The sequence below is a fragment of the Dermacentor andersoni genome, chromosome 1 (genome assembly GCF_023375885.2).
Source record: "Dermacentor andersoni chromosome 1, qqDerAnde1_hic_scaffold, whole genome shotgun sequence".
Lineage (NCBI taxonomy): Eukaryota > Metazoa > Arthropoda > Arachnida > Ixodida > Ixodidae > Dermacentor > Dermacentor andersoni.
In genome coordinates, this window is record NC_092814.1 from 194,395,101 (window position 1) to 194,407,907 (window position 12,807).

Below are 12,807 nucleotides of genomic sequence, written 5' to 3' on the forward strand. Positions count from 1 at the left end.
ATCACCTGGAGTTGTTTAGCGTGCACCCAATGCATGGTACACGCGTTTTTGCAGTTAGCCCCCATCGAAATGCGTCCGCTACGACCTCATGCTTAGCAGCGCAACGCCAAAGCCACAAAGCGACCACTGTAGGTACAGCAGCAGGATACCTGCACAAAGGTGTGTGCAGCACTTTAAAATGCGTTGTCTACAATTATGCGTTAGGGAAAACACCTGTTATTTCAGAATCATACAATTAGTTGTAATTCGTAATAGTAACGAGGAGGGGGCATGAGAGTGTCATTACACAGCGTAAAGACTGACGACGACAACATCTGCTGCTTGAGCTAACTTAACATTTGCGTCAAATGATGGTCACTTGTGCTATACCGGTATAATGTGAGCAACTGACGCGAACAGAACGAAAGTAGTCGCTACCTTTTTACGAGATTTTTTCTTTCTTAAGTGCTTCCCATTTGCTCGTGGCAAAAAGCCGTCAACTATAGTGTCGCAGTGTGTGTGTGTGTCTGTATGCCATCTTGTAATACTAGACTAGCGCTAACAAAACAAGGACACGAGTAGATACACAAGATCGCCGTGTCTTTGTGTTCGTGCGCTCTTCTCTCCGCCTCATCCTTGTTAGCACTGCACTGGTATTCCAAGATAGCAAAATACCGACACCACGACGAGCGTGCGATACGTGCAAAATGGCCCAAGGCAGATTATTCAACTGTTAAATTGTTGTCGCTTAGTCCTGAGAAACAAGAAACGGAAAGAAAACGCCGTTTGCTGTAGACCTACAAATACGTAGCCGCTACGACCCTCCGCAGACATGTACAGAAACACCGTCGCATATCGTCATTTTCTATTCTCGTATAGCGCAACAGCACGAAGGCAGCAATTGCGCGCGCGCGCGTCGGCCATCAGCAGTGGCGGTCGGTGCCGTTGAGCGGAGTGCAGGCCCCGGCCGTCTGACCACGCGCGAGCGCCCACGCCGTGCGCAGGGTGTCGGGCTTGGCGACTGTGGCGGCCAGCAGCCCGCGGTAAGCGCACGGGTCTGCCAGCTCGTCGCAGCAGGCGAAGCAGGGCGAGTTGAACAGCCTCAGGTGCAGCTTGGACGCGACGATTCCCGTGAGGAAGACGTTCTCGTGGTGCAGGGCGGGCGTCTCCAGCGCCTTCCGAAGCATCGGACCCACGATGGCCCCCGACATCACGTACGCAGCACCGGACAAGTAGACAGGCACCCATGAGCCGGCTGGGCTTCCGTAGTACCTGTAAGCGCGCAGAGATAGGTGACTTGTGTATTTCGCAGTTGCGGGAGGGCTTTATTATTTGTTTATTTAAACGCGAATCCTTCTTCGTCCCAATCCTGCACCTTACGGAAGTACTAGTACACTCAACACAAGTTACAACGCGCGAGCGATTTGCCACATGCTTTCGCGTTGTAGCTCATACTGAGCGCAATATTACGTATCTCTCCGGCATTGCACAATCTTAGCGACAGGCCCAGTTTACCCAATGCACGCCCTTCCTAATCAGGTCAGGGAGACACCGAGTCCTACTTCAGAGTTTTAAGCTAGGGCAGCTTATGCGGTTTTAGACCACACTACGCTTGTCCCTGCGCTACTTTCGTGTCTATGTATAGTTAAGGCGTCGTTGTTTTGTGTGGCTGCTGTACGGCTGCACCCCACAACCCAGCACAGGTTTGACAGCCAGACGTGTGGCTGTGCGCCTCGCTTTTGCGCCTCGCTTTTGTTGAGCATACCAACGTTACACAACTCGCAGTGACGGGCACGCCCTTTTGTCGTAATACCGAGCACAGGTCCACGGGTGTCCGCTTTGTCGCGAAGCCACAGGACGGTTTTCACTTTCGTCTGTGCGACATCCTCTCCTCACAAGCACTCCATCTACGCATCGCCCGTCGCCGCATCCCTCCTTCCCATAGTGCAAACACTGCAGCATCATAATCTGTCCGGATCCAGGAAAAAAGTTGCGCTTTGAAAGCACGCATTAATGTAGAGTATTAGCGAAATATTTGCGGTGAGGAAGTTCCCAAATGTCCATGCATGTGTGGAATCGGTCGTCGTTGATAAGAACACCATGATCCCCATCAGAATTGCCCATGAAATGAGTCGGTCGTATAATCTAATATTTAAAAAGAAGAAAGAGAGAAACTTTTCGAAAAAAAAAGAATGATAATCATATATGACGTACACTTGTTGCTCAATACATTGTGGGTTTAGTTAAAATTTTACAACACCTGGAGATTTATGCAGGGTGTCGAACCAAACTCAAACCGGTATTTTGGGTGCAGATGAACCCAAACCCAAACCGTTACTTTTTTTAACGTGCCTGAACGCGAACCAACCAGAAAGAAAAAAATAGTCGTCAGTTTGGCCCGAAACGGTTCAAGAATATAAGTCTACAACAGATGCTCAATAGTTTGCACGATTGTTTTATTAACTACTACTTCAATCGGCGCACCCTACTAGCGTATTGTTACGACTCACGAGTTGGATTGTGTGCGAGAATGGGGATAGACGGTGGGCGTGTGCTGGTATAACTACGGCGACCTACGCTGAGACACTTGCACTTTTCAAGTCGGCCATGCCAGTTATGTTCCGCGGCCGAGAAGTTGTTTCACGGGCTCCGCGTAGTCAACATTTCTGGTGACGCGCCAAATTGGGCCCTTAGGCCAACTTCTTACTAAAGATAGACAAACACGGAGAGCGAGAAAGACGACGCCCTCGAGGATGGATATCGACCAGTTAAGCTGCATGACTTATTGCAACCACAACACTGTGGTCGCTAATGAATGCCGTCACCTTCTCCGTGAGTGATAACCGCGTCTATGAAAGGCACGCGAAATCGGCTTTTATTGTGTGCAATGGTTCAACGCATGTTTGATGCTTAGTCGAGAGCATCACAACGCTTTTCGAGTTGGAGAAATCATTGGTGGGGCACAATGTGAGTGCTTTTGACTTGCTTTTACGCCGTTAGCAAGCGCAAGACACCGTGCCACGTTCAGGTGCGCGAGCAACATCGACGTATGGCTCAGCACAGTATGGCTCGGCACGAACAGTCCTTGCTCATCGTGCAGAAGCATCGTTGACCTCACCTGCATCTCAAACAGCAGAAAACTGAGCGCAATGTGAAATGCTGGCTTCTTTCTTTGCTACAGACTAGAAGTGTGAAGTTGTAATTTATGTAAAACTATGCCAATTCGCACTGTCTTCGACACCATAGATCACATGTCACAGTTACTCCACCCCAGTCCTGTGGTAAAACCTGAAGCAAAACAAAGATTAGCTGATTCCGCTGCTGTCAAAGCAACGAGTGTGGAAGCTACGCATACCTTACGCTGACGAGGGGATTCTCGTTAATTGCCTCTGTCTTCAATATGAATGCATGAAAGTTCCCCCGTATATGTGTAATTAATTCGTCAATTTCAGCCTCCTCTTGATTAAACATACGCATGCACCATAAGGACAAGTCGATAGTACTATGCAGCATATCGCCTTGGGGTAGGATAAAATGGACTGCGCCGAACCGCTTTGCGAACCGGTTCAGGGTTGTAAACCGGTTCGCGAACCGTTAATAATTTTTATTCCCCCGAACCGAAACCCAACCGGAATGAAATCAGAGCTCGTTGAACCCGAACCCGAAACAAAGAGGTTTTTTCTTCTATTAGACACCCTGCCTTTAGGGGCTCATCGGTTTGCTGCCTCCATGTGTTCATGCTTCACCGTCAACGACTGAATGGCGAAAGCTGGCGTGACAAGCAATAGGTTAGATACACACCAGTCCACTTGTGGGGGAGTGCCAAACTATAGCACAAATAGCAAAGCGTGGAAAGAACGACACCAACAATATATATATATATATACAGGGTGTTTCAGCTAACTTTAGCCAGAGTTTAAAAACATTCCGATGCACTCCAAGCCGACGCGACCAAATGCATGGTGCTCAGTTTTGTATGTAGTGTGTCCCGCTATCTTTTTATTTTTGCTTAATTAGATAATTAGTCAAGATTATTTAACCAACTTCTGAAGCAACGTAGTTAGGCAAAAAATTCAAAGTAGAAAGTTGTAGAGCGCTTTGCAAAGCGTCCGATTAGACAGTTTATAACTTTCTGTCTATTAAGTATTAGTGTTTTTCAGCTTACTGCGGATGCCCGCGAAATACAAAACAAAATACCACGTGGTATACCCGCCTGCGCGTGGTGACTGCAGCGCTCCCAAACTGTCCACGTACAAACGAACATAGCATCTAGCAGGGCGAGCTGCCGCTTAAAAGGCGACAGGGCAGTGACGAAGGCGTTGGCTGCGCGATTTACGCCGGCGATGTGCTTCCCTCGCGGCGCTTCATGACAGCGATTAGCAGACTCAGCGACAGCACACGCGGTTGTGCACGGAACGCTTGGGAGTAGTGCAATCAAGAAGCGAAAGTGGGCATGTCACGTGGTGTTTTTTGTATTTCGCGGGCATCCCCAGTAAACTGGAAAACACTAATGCTGAATAGAGAGAAAGACAGAAACTGTTTATTCGGACGTTTTGCAAACCACTCTGCAATTTTCTAATTGGAATTTTTCCCTAGCTTCGTTGCTTTAGAAGTTGGTTAATTAATCTTGACCAATCATCTAATTAAGCAAAATACAAAAATAGCGTGACACACTACATACAAAAGTGAGCAACATGCATTTGGTCGCGTCGTCTTAGAGTGCATCGGAATGTTTTTAAACTCTGGCTAAAGTTAGCTGAAACACCCTGTAAAGGGTACTGCATAGTACTAAATAAATAAATAAATAAATAAATAAATAAATAAATAAATAAATAAATGTGAACGAGAAGAAAGGGGGTTAACTGATGGACCCGATTTTTGTTGGTCATATTATAAGAAGCCAACAAACACTGACACCACGGACAATAACATAGGGGAAATTACTTGTGCTTAATAAATGAAAAAGAAACGACAAATTAATGGAAATCAAAGTGGATGAAAAAACAAATTGCCGCAGGTGGGGAACAATCCCAGAACCTTCGCATGCGAAGCGAAGGTTGTAGGATTTGTACTTTTGACTAAATTTGTACTTTATACGCAGCAGACTACATCATTGTCATAGTAAAACCTTTCGTCAGCATTTAAATGACCTTTTTTTTAACTGTAAGTGTGGTAGCTAGTGAGACCTACGAATCTGCGGAAAATACCACGTTGTGAGCCACAAACACGTGTTCCTGAGATATCAATGATTAAGAGAGGAATAACAGCGCTTAAGCATACGGGACATAAGGCAGGCAGAGACGAGGATGCGCTAACTTGCACTCGCTACCAGAACTGTAAAATCACACAAGCCATTGCCCACGGACATCAACAATACCTCTAATCAGTTGATTGTTTTGACGCCGTACTCCATTATATCTGATCATCATTGTCGAACGCAAACAACATTGAGGGATGACGTGTCTTCATGAGGGTATCAACAGTAATAGGCGAATACATATACTGCGTCTGTTAATGAAGCTCCCTGAAAAACCGGGCTTAATGTCCTTTTCTCCTGCACATGCTAGAGAAAGCCTAAGCTATAGCTGTAGTACGACAGCTACCGCCACACACACCTTCGGCGTTTGCGACCGATCGGCCTGCTCTCGTGTCGCTTGCCGAGCAGGAACCCAGCGCTGTTGCCGCGGCGCGTGTCGTTCTCGAAGGCGGCCTTCTTCGCCTCTAGTAGTCCGACCAAGCCCGGCAGGTCCACGTAAGCGTCGTCGTCCGCCTTGAGGACGAAGCTGACACGCGGACAGAACGTGTGCGCCCACTGGAGAAGGAGCAGTGACTTGAGCGTCTGGTTCCTAGTGGTATCCTCGAAGTCGGCGCGGATCACGTCTCCGAACACCGAGCTTTCGGGGAGAACCGACGAGTCGTCGCTCTGTACCGAGCCGATAGACCTGCATTTAGTTGTTGCCCGACAAACTAAGCTAACGATACTGTGTGCTTGTAATTTCTTTTTTCACCTCTGCTGTGCCTTAAGCTCTCTCACGCTTCGTATCTGCTATCAGTGCTTTACTTTCAACTCTTGAGCAAGATGCGGTTGCAACATCAGATTGTTTTGACGTCGCAAGCGTCGTATAAGGTGTCACGCATAAGGTGTCACGCAAGGCTCCTTGTGTTAAGGAACCTTGTGTGCACACACACACACACACACACACACACACACACACACACACACACACACACACACACACACACACACACGCACGCACACACACACACACACACACACGCACACACACACACACACACACACACACGCACGCACACACGCACACACGCACACACACACACACACACACACACACACACACACACGCACGCACGCACGCACGCACGCACGTGCGCACACACACACACACACACACGTGCGCGCGCACACACACACACACACGCACGCACGCGCACGCACGCGCACGTACGCACGTGCACACACACACACACACACGCACACACACACACACACGCACGCACGCGCACGTACGTACGCACGCACGCACGCACGCACACACACACGCACCCGCGCAGGCATGCACACACACATACGCAAATACACACACAAACACATGCTCATGTGTACACGCACGCACATCATTAGCGTAGGCGGCACGCCGATGGCAAAACACACTCACGGACCAATATCTTCGCGAAAACGGCCAAATGTCTTGATGGTGAGCTGATAAATGTAAATGTCAGGGGCCCAATTCACAAAGATTTTGTTCCAAGTGTTCTTTGCCATTGGCCAACCGCCTTCGCTAATAATATATCCAGCATCAGGATTAGATGGAATTTTCTCTTACGAACACTTATAGGGTAGAAGCTTTTTTGTGTCGGAATACGGGGTCCCATGAGACCAACGCGGTTTGAGCAGTAACATCAGGCCAGAAGGCAAAATTCCATGGACTGCTATTGGCAACACATGTGATGTTCACCCGTATTATCTGTGCTCTCTGCGTTCTAGCTCTATATCTCGCGACTCATGCAAGAATGCGTGCAGCCGCTGTGTTTTTCTAGTTTTCTGAGCACTCAGACATTGGGCTGTCGAGATGGCACCACTTTGCTGAGCTAAAGCCACGTACGTGACACTGGGACACTCTTGTTGCTTAATTAAGATAAGCGACTTTGATAAAGGCGATGCTTTTTAGCCTACTGTTCAAGCGTATTCCGCAAACATTGGGCTGTTATAATGTCAGCGCAGGCCCCTTGCAAGGTCGTGTATAACCGGTGAGCAAGTTCCTTTCAAGAAAAATTTGCGCCTTATCGGGCTTTTCTTGTTCCCTAAAAATAATCGTCAATAACTTTGGGTTTACTTACTTGCTGTAACGCTGCGCTACCGCTACTTTCAGATCACAAATGGCATACGCGTATAAGCGTCACAAAGCTTTCCTGACAGGAAAGCATATAGCAAGCGCAGAGTGTTAAGCAAAGGAAATGTGCCCAAGATTGATGACGAATATTGTTTGGGGACCCCATAAACACTTAAGGAGATAAACATTTTCTTTAGAGTGTTGCAACAGCAGTAAAATAGAAAGCAGTGATGTCAAGGTTTGGAAATGGCGCCCATATATCACTTCTCAAACGTTTCCTGGATTGAGCTGTTAGTTGACTCAGGAACTCGTGAATCTAAGCATCTGAGCACTAACCACGGGCAGGAAAAGGAACCGAACTCAGTGCGCTTATCAACGGTAGGCAAAAATAGTTGGGGACGGGTGAAAGTTAGAGGCCAGAATAACGAAGAAGTTGATGCGATATAACTCTTCGTACACAAGCAGGCGCCTTCCACTCGGCGGATACTAGGGTAACACTGGAAGGGGTCATTTTGTCCTACGGTGAACTAACAGCGGCGACGAATAGTTTCAACCGTGATTTGACAGCCACCTTTCACGAGCGCTTTTCAGGGCCCTCTGTCTGGCGGCATCCTCGGTGTACCGGCCGAGTAGGAAGTAGACCGCGCTGTGTCCCGGCCGGGCGTCGCGGGCCCACGTATCGCGGATGGCTTGGCGCTCGGGAGCGTGGTCGGGCGCCGAGCACACCACTACGGCCAGGAAACTCGGGCACGACGCGCGCGGCAGCGTCCCGAAGGCGCCTCCTCTGGCAGACGCCAGAAGCCTGAGATTAGCGGCCGCCGCTGTCGCTGCCGCCGGCGGCGGCTGCGACCAGGTCGTGTCCACGCGGCTCCTGTTAAAAGGCAGCGAAACGTAACACCCCATATTTTTGCACATTTGTCCTCTATATGTGTTGCGCAATCGGACACAGTCTGTCTCGTGTTTACGTGTCAGTGTCCTCGCGTGTGCCACCTAAGCAGCTCAACTTTTGCACCACAAAGTCACGCTATATCAACTAGTCACGCTATATCAACGTCGAAGTGCTGCTGCTGAACGTTATTTCAAGTAGGCATTGAAAGCGGCTCGTGTTCCGCCTCCACTTTATAGAGAATGGAGGGAAATGCCGTTTCTCGACAGAAGTGGTCATTAACAACGCACTTCGGCGATTCCCGAGCTTATCTTTTGTTTGCAACAAGGAGCCACTTTCAATGTCTGCTATATACGACGGTGGAGGCAGAGGGCGTTTCCGACAGCCGGACGGTGCGCATTTCCGAGTTGAGACGAAACTTCACTTTGACCTGCGGGTGTGGATGCCTGCATTTTCGTGAATGCGCTTTCTGTATAGTTTGCCCCAAAACAGGTACTTGATCGGGTTCATCACACTCTGCTGTCAAGTGCCAGCTTCCGTCTGTTCCGTGAGTGATCCACGGTATATGCGTTAGAATCTTGTGCAGCCGAAGATAATTAATATCGCTAGGCAAGACCGGTACACATAGGGAATAACTAAATACTGCTAAATTGCGGCACTACAAGCGCTCGTTTCTCATGTTCGACAGCAAGATGTTAGTGAGACTTTGCCACCTGAGGGTACAGCGGAGAGCGCATTGAAGTCTGCAGGGCACCGTGACCGGAAGGTCAGAAACCGGGACCATGGTGCCTTCGCACATGTGAGAGGATGCGATGTCACCAGGATGCCATCAAGTACTGCCAGAGGATGCCATCAAGTGCTTCACATTCTCTCATTGTGTGAGTCCTTGATGGACGGACGCTATCTCCAGTTCATAAATTGAACAGATCTCGTACTCATGTCATACTGGTGTCTCCTGTAGAAATTTACAACTTTCCGCAGAAGGTTCAAACTCAAGGGCAGAAAAACGAAGGAAAGTGAAAGTGAAGCAAGGCTGCTAAATGAGGGAGGGCAGCGATACCCGCACAAATTAGTGCCTTATTATTTCTAATACCGCGCAGCGCAACACTTCCTTTAGAACTTGTGCAACTGTCAACGAATGAAACGCGATAATGTGTACGTGCGACATTTCGTTGCATTTGGCACCTCGTGTTAAGCGTATTGCGAAACCTTAAACGCTCATATTTGGATCTCTGAGGGCTAAGAGCGATATTCATGTGCTTTTCGCTGTATTTGCTGAAGCTCGTGTGCATCACCATGCCGCATCATGTATTCGCGGTTAAGCATGCACATTGTTCGATAGTTCAATTATCTGCGCTTAAAAACAGAATGATGTATTTTGAGGCGATACAGGCAATAAACTCAGTTGCCAGTTCGTGCTCGTCCTGTCGGTGTGTTCTTGTGTGGGTGGGTTTTCGCGCGCAGACAATTGTGGTATCAGATATGCACCAACCAACTCACCAAAATGTGTTAGCACTCACATTAGCCCATTTAATTCGTTGAAGGCTGCCATACTAGCCCACAAGAGTATTCGAAACGTTAAAAAAGTGTGCGTATATATATATAGACATTTAAACCACGCAGCCTCAAATTCGCTGACACATTCCGCTCTTCAGTGATGAGGTTCATACGCTCTGTTGGGCTTACCCTTAACTACGATGATCAATATGCCTAGAAGTGTGTTTAGCGGTGCCCTCGTTCCGAAAACTTGGAAGTCGTATAGAAACAGATGCGCATGCTCGGGCGCAGGTGGAGCCCAACCTCTGCACATCTGTACGCGTCCCCGTACTGTACTTGCCAACACTGTTGCCCTGTCGCACTCAGTGGCTCGACTCACCTGCGCGCAAGCAGGAAATAAATAAGCAGTGAGGTGAAGCTCAGCCAGACCGCGATGGTGACTCGGCGCAACAGGATGATCAGTAGCTTACTCATCAAGAACGTTCTTTGCTTGTTTGCTCCTCAAATAATGGCACTTACCCACTACAGGATATTAGCCAAGAAAGTGGCGCTAAATAAGAAAAAAATATAGTTGAAGAAAGAGAGAAGAAAACTATAGTGCAAATAGTACAAATGGTAATAAAAACTAACTGACTAGATCTGCGTTGGTTATAGTGAAGTAAGACGCATGGCTTGTACAAGAAGAACTGATTTGCAGGCATTTTATAAAAAAATATTTCAATGACAACTATAACATTTCCGAAGGATCAAATTATAATTTCAGTCAGGATTAACATGATGATCATTCTGTGCCAAATAAGAAGAAATAAACGGCCATGAAAACACGTTTGTATCGCTGAAGGCCGAAGCAGAGAACCCGAAAGAAAACTCGCTACACTTTCACTTTCAGTCATGTATTTACAAGCGAAAATGAATGTTACGAGTGGGCGCTTAGAAATAATGCACATAACGAAGACATCCTGAAAAAAATGAGGATCACGCACGTGCATTAAAAAAAAGAAAAGGAAGAAGACAGAGAAACGAGACAGAGGGAGCTCGAGAATTCGAAGAGAAGCGCATGAGATTACGAGTAGCAACACAGAATGGGGACAAGTACTTACATCCATACTAACAAAACTTACCTTACGTTAGTAAGAGAAGTTTCGTTCTCCAGCTGCTCCCAATCGCTTCTCGAGCGTAACCAGAGTGAAGTTTGCAAGCACAAACTGTTTAGCCCAGCAATCAGCGTTGCTAAAAACTTAAAATACGCGTATATAAACGTTCAAGGCTAGTACAGGACATTTGATGGTGCACTAAGTGCACTCTCGATGCTTTGAAGCGCAGTGGTACCACGTGCCCACCTTCGGCAAGTATAGGCACGAACCAGAGTAGACTTCGTTGCGACTTTCGAGGCACACGCTAGGTTTATATATACATATATATATATATATATATATATATATATATATATATATATATATATATATATATATATATATATATATATAATGAACGAGAAGAAAGGGGGTTAACTGAGGGGGCCGATTTTTATTAATCATATCATAACAGGCCAACAAGAACAACTAGGACAATACAGGATAAATTACTTGTACTTGCTAAGTAAAATAAACAAATTATAGATTAATAAAATTGAAAGTGGATGCAAAAACAACTTGCCGCAGGTGGGGAAAGATCCCACGTCTTCGCATTACGCGGATTATCCCCTACTAATTGAGCTACTGCGGCGCCGTTTTCCCATCGATTTTCCGGGGTATTTATGTGATGCTACTAGAACTAACCCTGTGAGCGTTAGCCAGCGCCACCACTCATAAGCCGGATGTGGAACATCCTTTCTGCCGCAGGCGTCATGAGTACGTCATCTTTTTGGGTGAAGACAACTGGTCAATAAACCCACACGTGTTACCTAAATACATCAATGTTGCCGGATTCGAGACCCTCGTTATGTATATAATGCACCAAATTTTAAAAAATTGCCTGTGACAAACAGCACAATTCTAACCCGTGATATAAATTACTCGATGAGGCGGTCACAAATCGAATACTTAATGGAATAAATAAAATGATTCCGCTAATTAACTTTTTAATTAATTTTTACGCACATGTTTTAATCTGCGAATTATAACCGGTGATTTCTCAAGGCATATACAGTTCGAACGAATTCTCAGGACCGCACCAGTTTCACGATATTAATTTTTAGTGCGGGACGAACTGCATTGGCGTTCCAGTTAGCTTTTATTAGAATGCTCTCTTATGCTTTGGAGCACTGAAGTTCAGCTTCGTCATCTCGGGCTGACTTTATGCAGTGCTTTGGTACCCTCACTTGACTAGTTCCATTCGCCATTATGTTTCTTTCTGTAGCGAAGATGAAAGTACCGTCTTTTTCAACGCTTAATAGACACTCAATGAAACTACTGACACTCAATAAAACTATTTAGTTCCCTTTTTTGTAGGCGTTTTTCTGCATTACAAAAAACAATAGAGTATTAGAAACCTCACTTCGCTGTCTTGATTCGGACATATCTGTTCCTTAAGCCTGTATTTAATATTAGAGTCTGCAACAGAAATGTTTGCTACGCAGTCCGGCGCAGTGTCATTGAACCTAATTGATTACTTTGCTAAATTGTATTTTTCTATTTGCCTTTTCATTGATTTTTTTAGGTTTCCCCACATGCTAAGCTCTTTACATCTATGCGACAAAGTCCACTAAACCGTAACTAGGCTGGCTTCAGAGGCAGCAAATGAAGTGGGAGGGCAGGCACCAAGGCAACCAATAGGCAAGCTCTCCCACGTAACAAAGGACCTAATAAAGAAACGACAAAGAATGAAAGTGTCCAACTCAAGAGATAAGATAGAATTCACGGAACTGTCAAAACTGATCAACAAGGCGAAAATAAGGAATATTCGAAATTATAACGCGAGAAAGACTGAAGAAGCCTTAAAAAAATGTACGCAACCTGAAATCAGTGAGAAGGAAACTTGGTATAGGACAAACCAGGAAGTATGCACTGAAAGATAAGCAGGGTAATATCATCAGCAATCTCGAAGGTACAGTAAAAGCAGCGGAAAAAATTAAATACTGACCTGTACAGTACC

At 46.5% G+C, this 12,807-nt stretch overlaps 1 protein-coding gene across 1 annotated transcript; it reads right to left on the reverse strand.

The window, feature by feature from the left end:
* Positions 1-855: 855 nt before the first annotated feature.
* Positions 856-10,188, reverse strand: LOC129380743 (beta-1,3-galactosyltransferase 5-like). Its single transcript, XM_055062603.1, has 4 exons — positions 10,094-10,188; positions 7,903-8,202; positions 5,595-5,921; positions 856-1,251 (listed from the first exon to the last, which is right to left on the reverse strand). Exons 1-4 carry the CDS (start codon positions 10,186-10,188, stop codon positions 903-905), a joined length of 1,071 nt encoding a protein of 356 aa, XP_054918578.1. The 3' UTR covers positions 856-902.
* Positions 10,189-12,807: the final 2,619 nt, after the last annotated feature.

Bases quoted from the DNA above. Each gene is read 5' to 3' on its own strand.
- LOC129380743 (XM_055062603.1), bottom strand. From the start codon at position 10,188: ATGAGTAAGCTACTGATCATCCTGTTGCGCCGAGTCACCATCGCGGTC. The intron at 5,922-7,902 runs GTGGCTGTCAAA...AACTAAATGCAG, and splicing joins CTGAAAAGCGCTCGTGAAAG to GTCTATCGGCTCGGTACAGA. The intron at 1,252-5,594 runs GTGTGTGTGGCG...GCGCGCTTACAG, and splicing joins ATCGGTCGCAAACGCCGAAG to GTACTACGGAAGCCCAGCCG.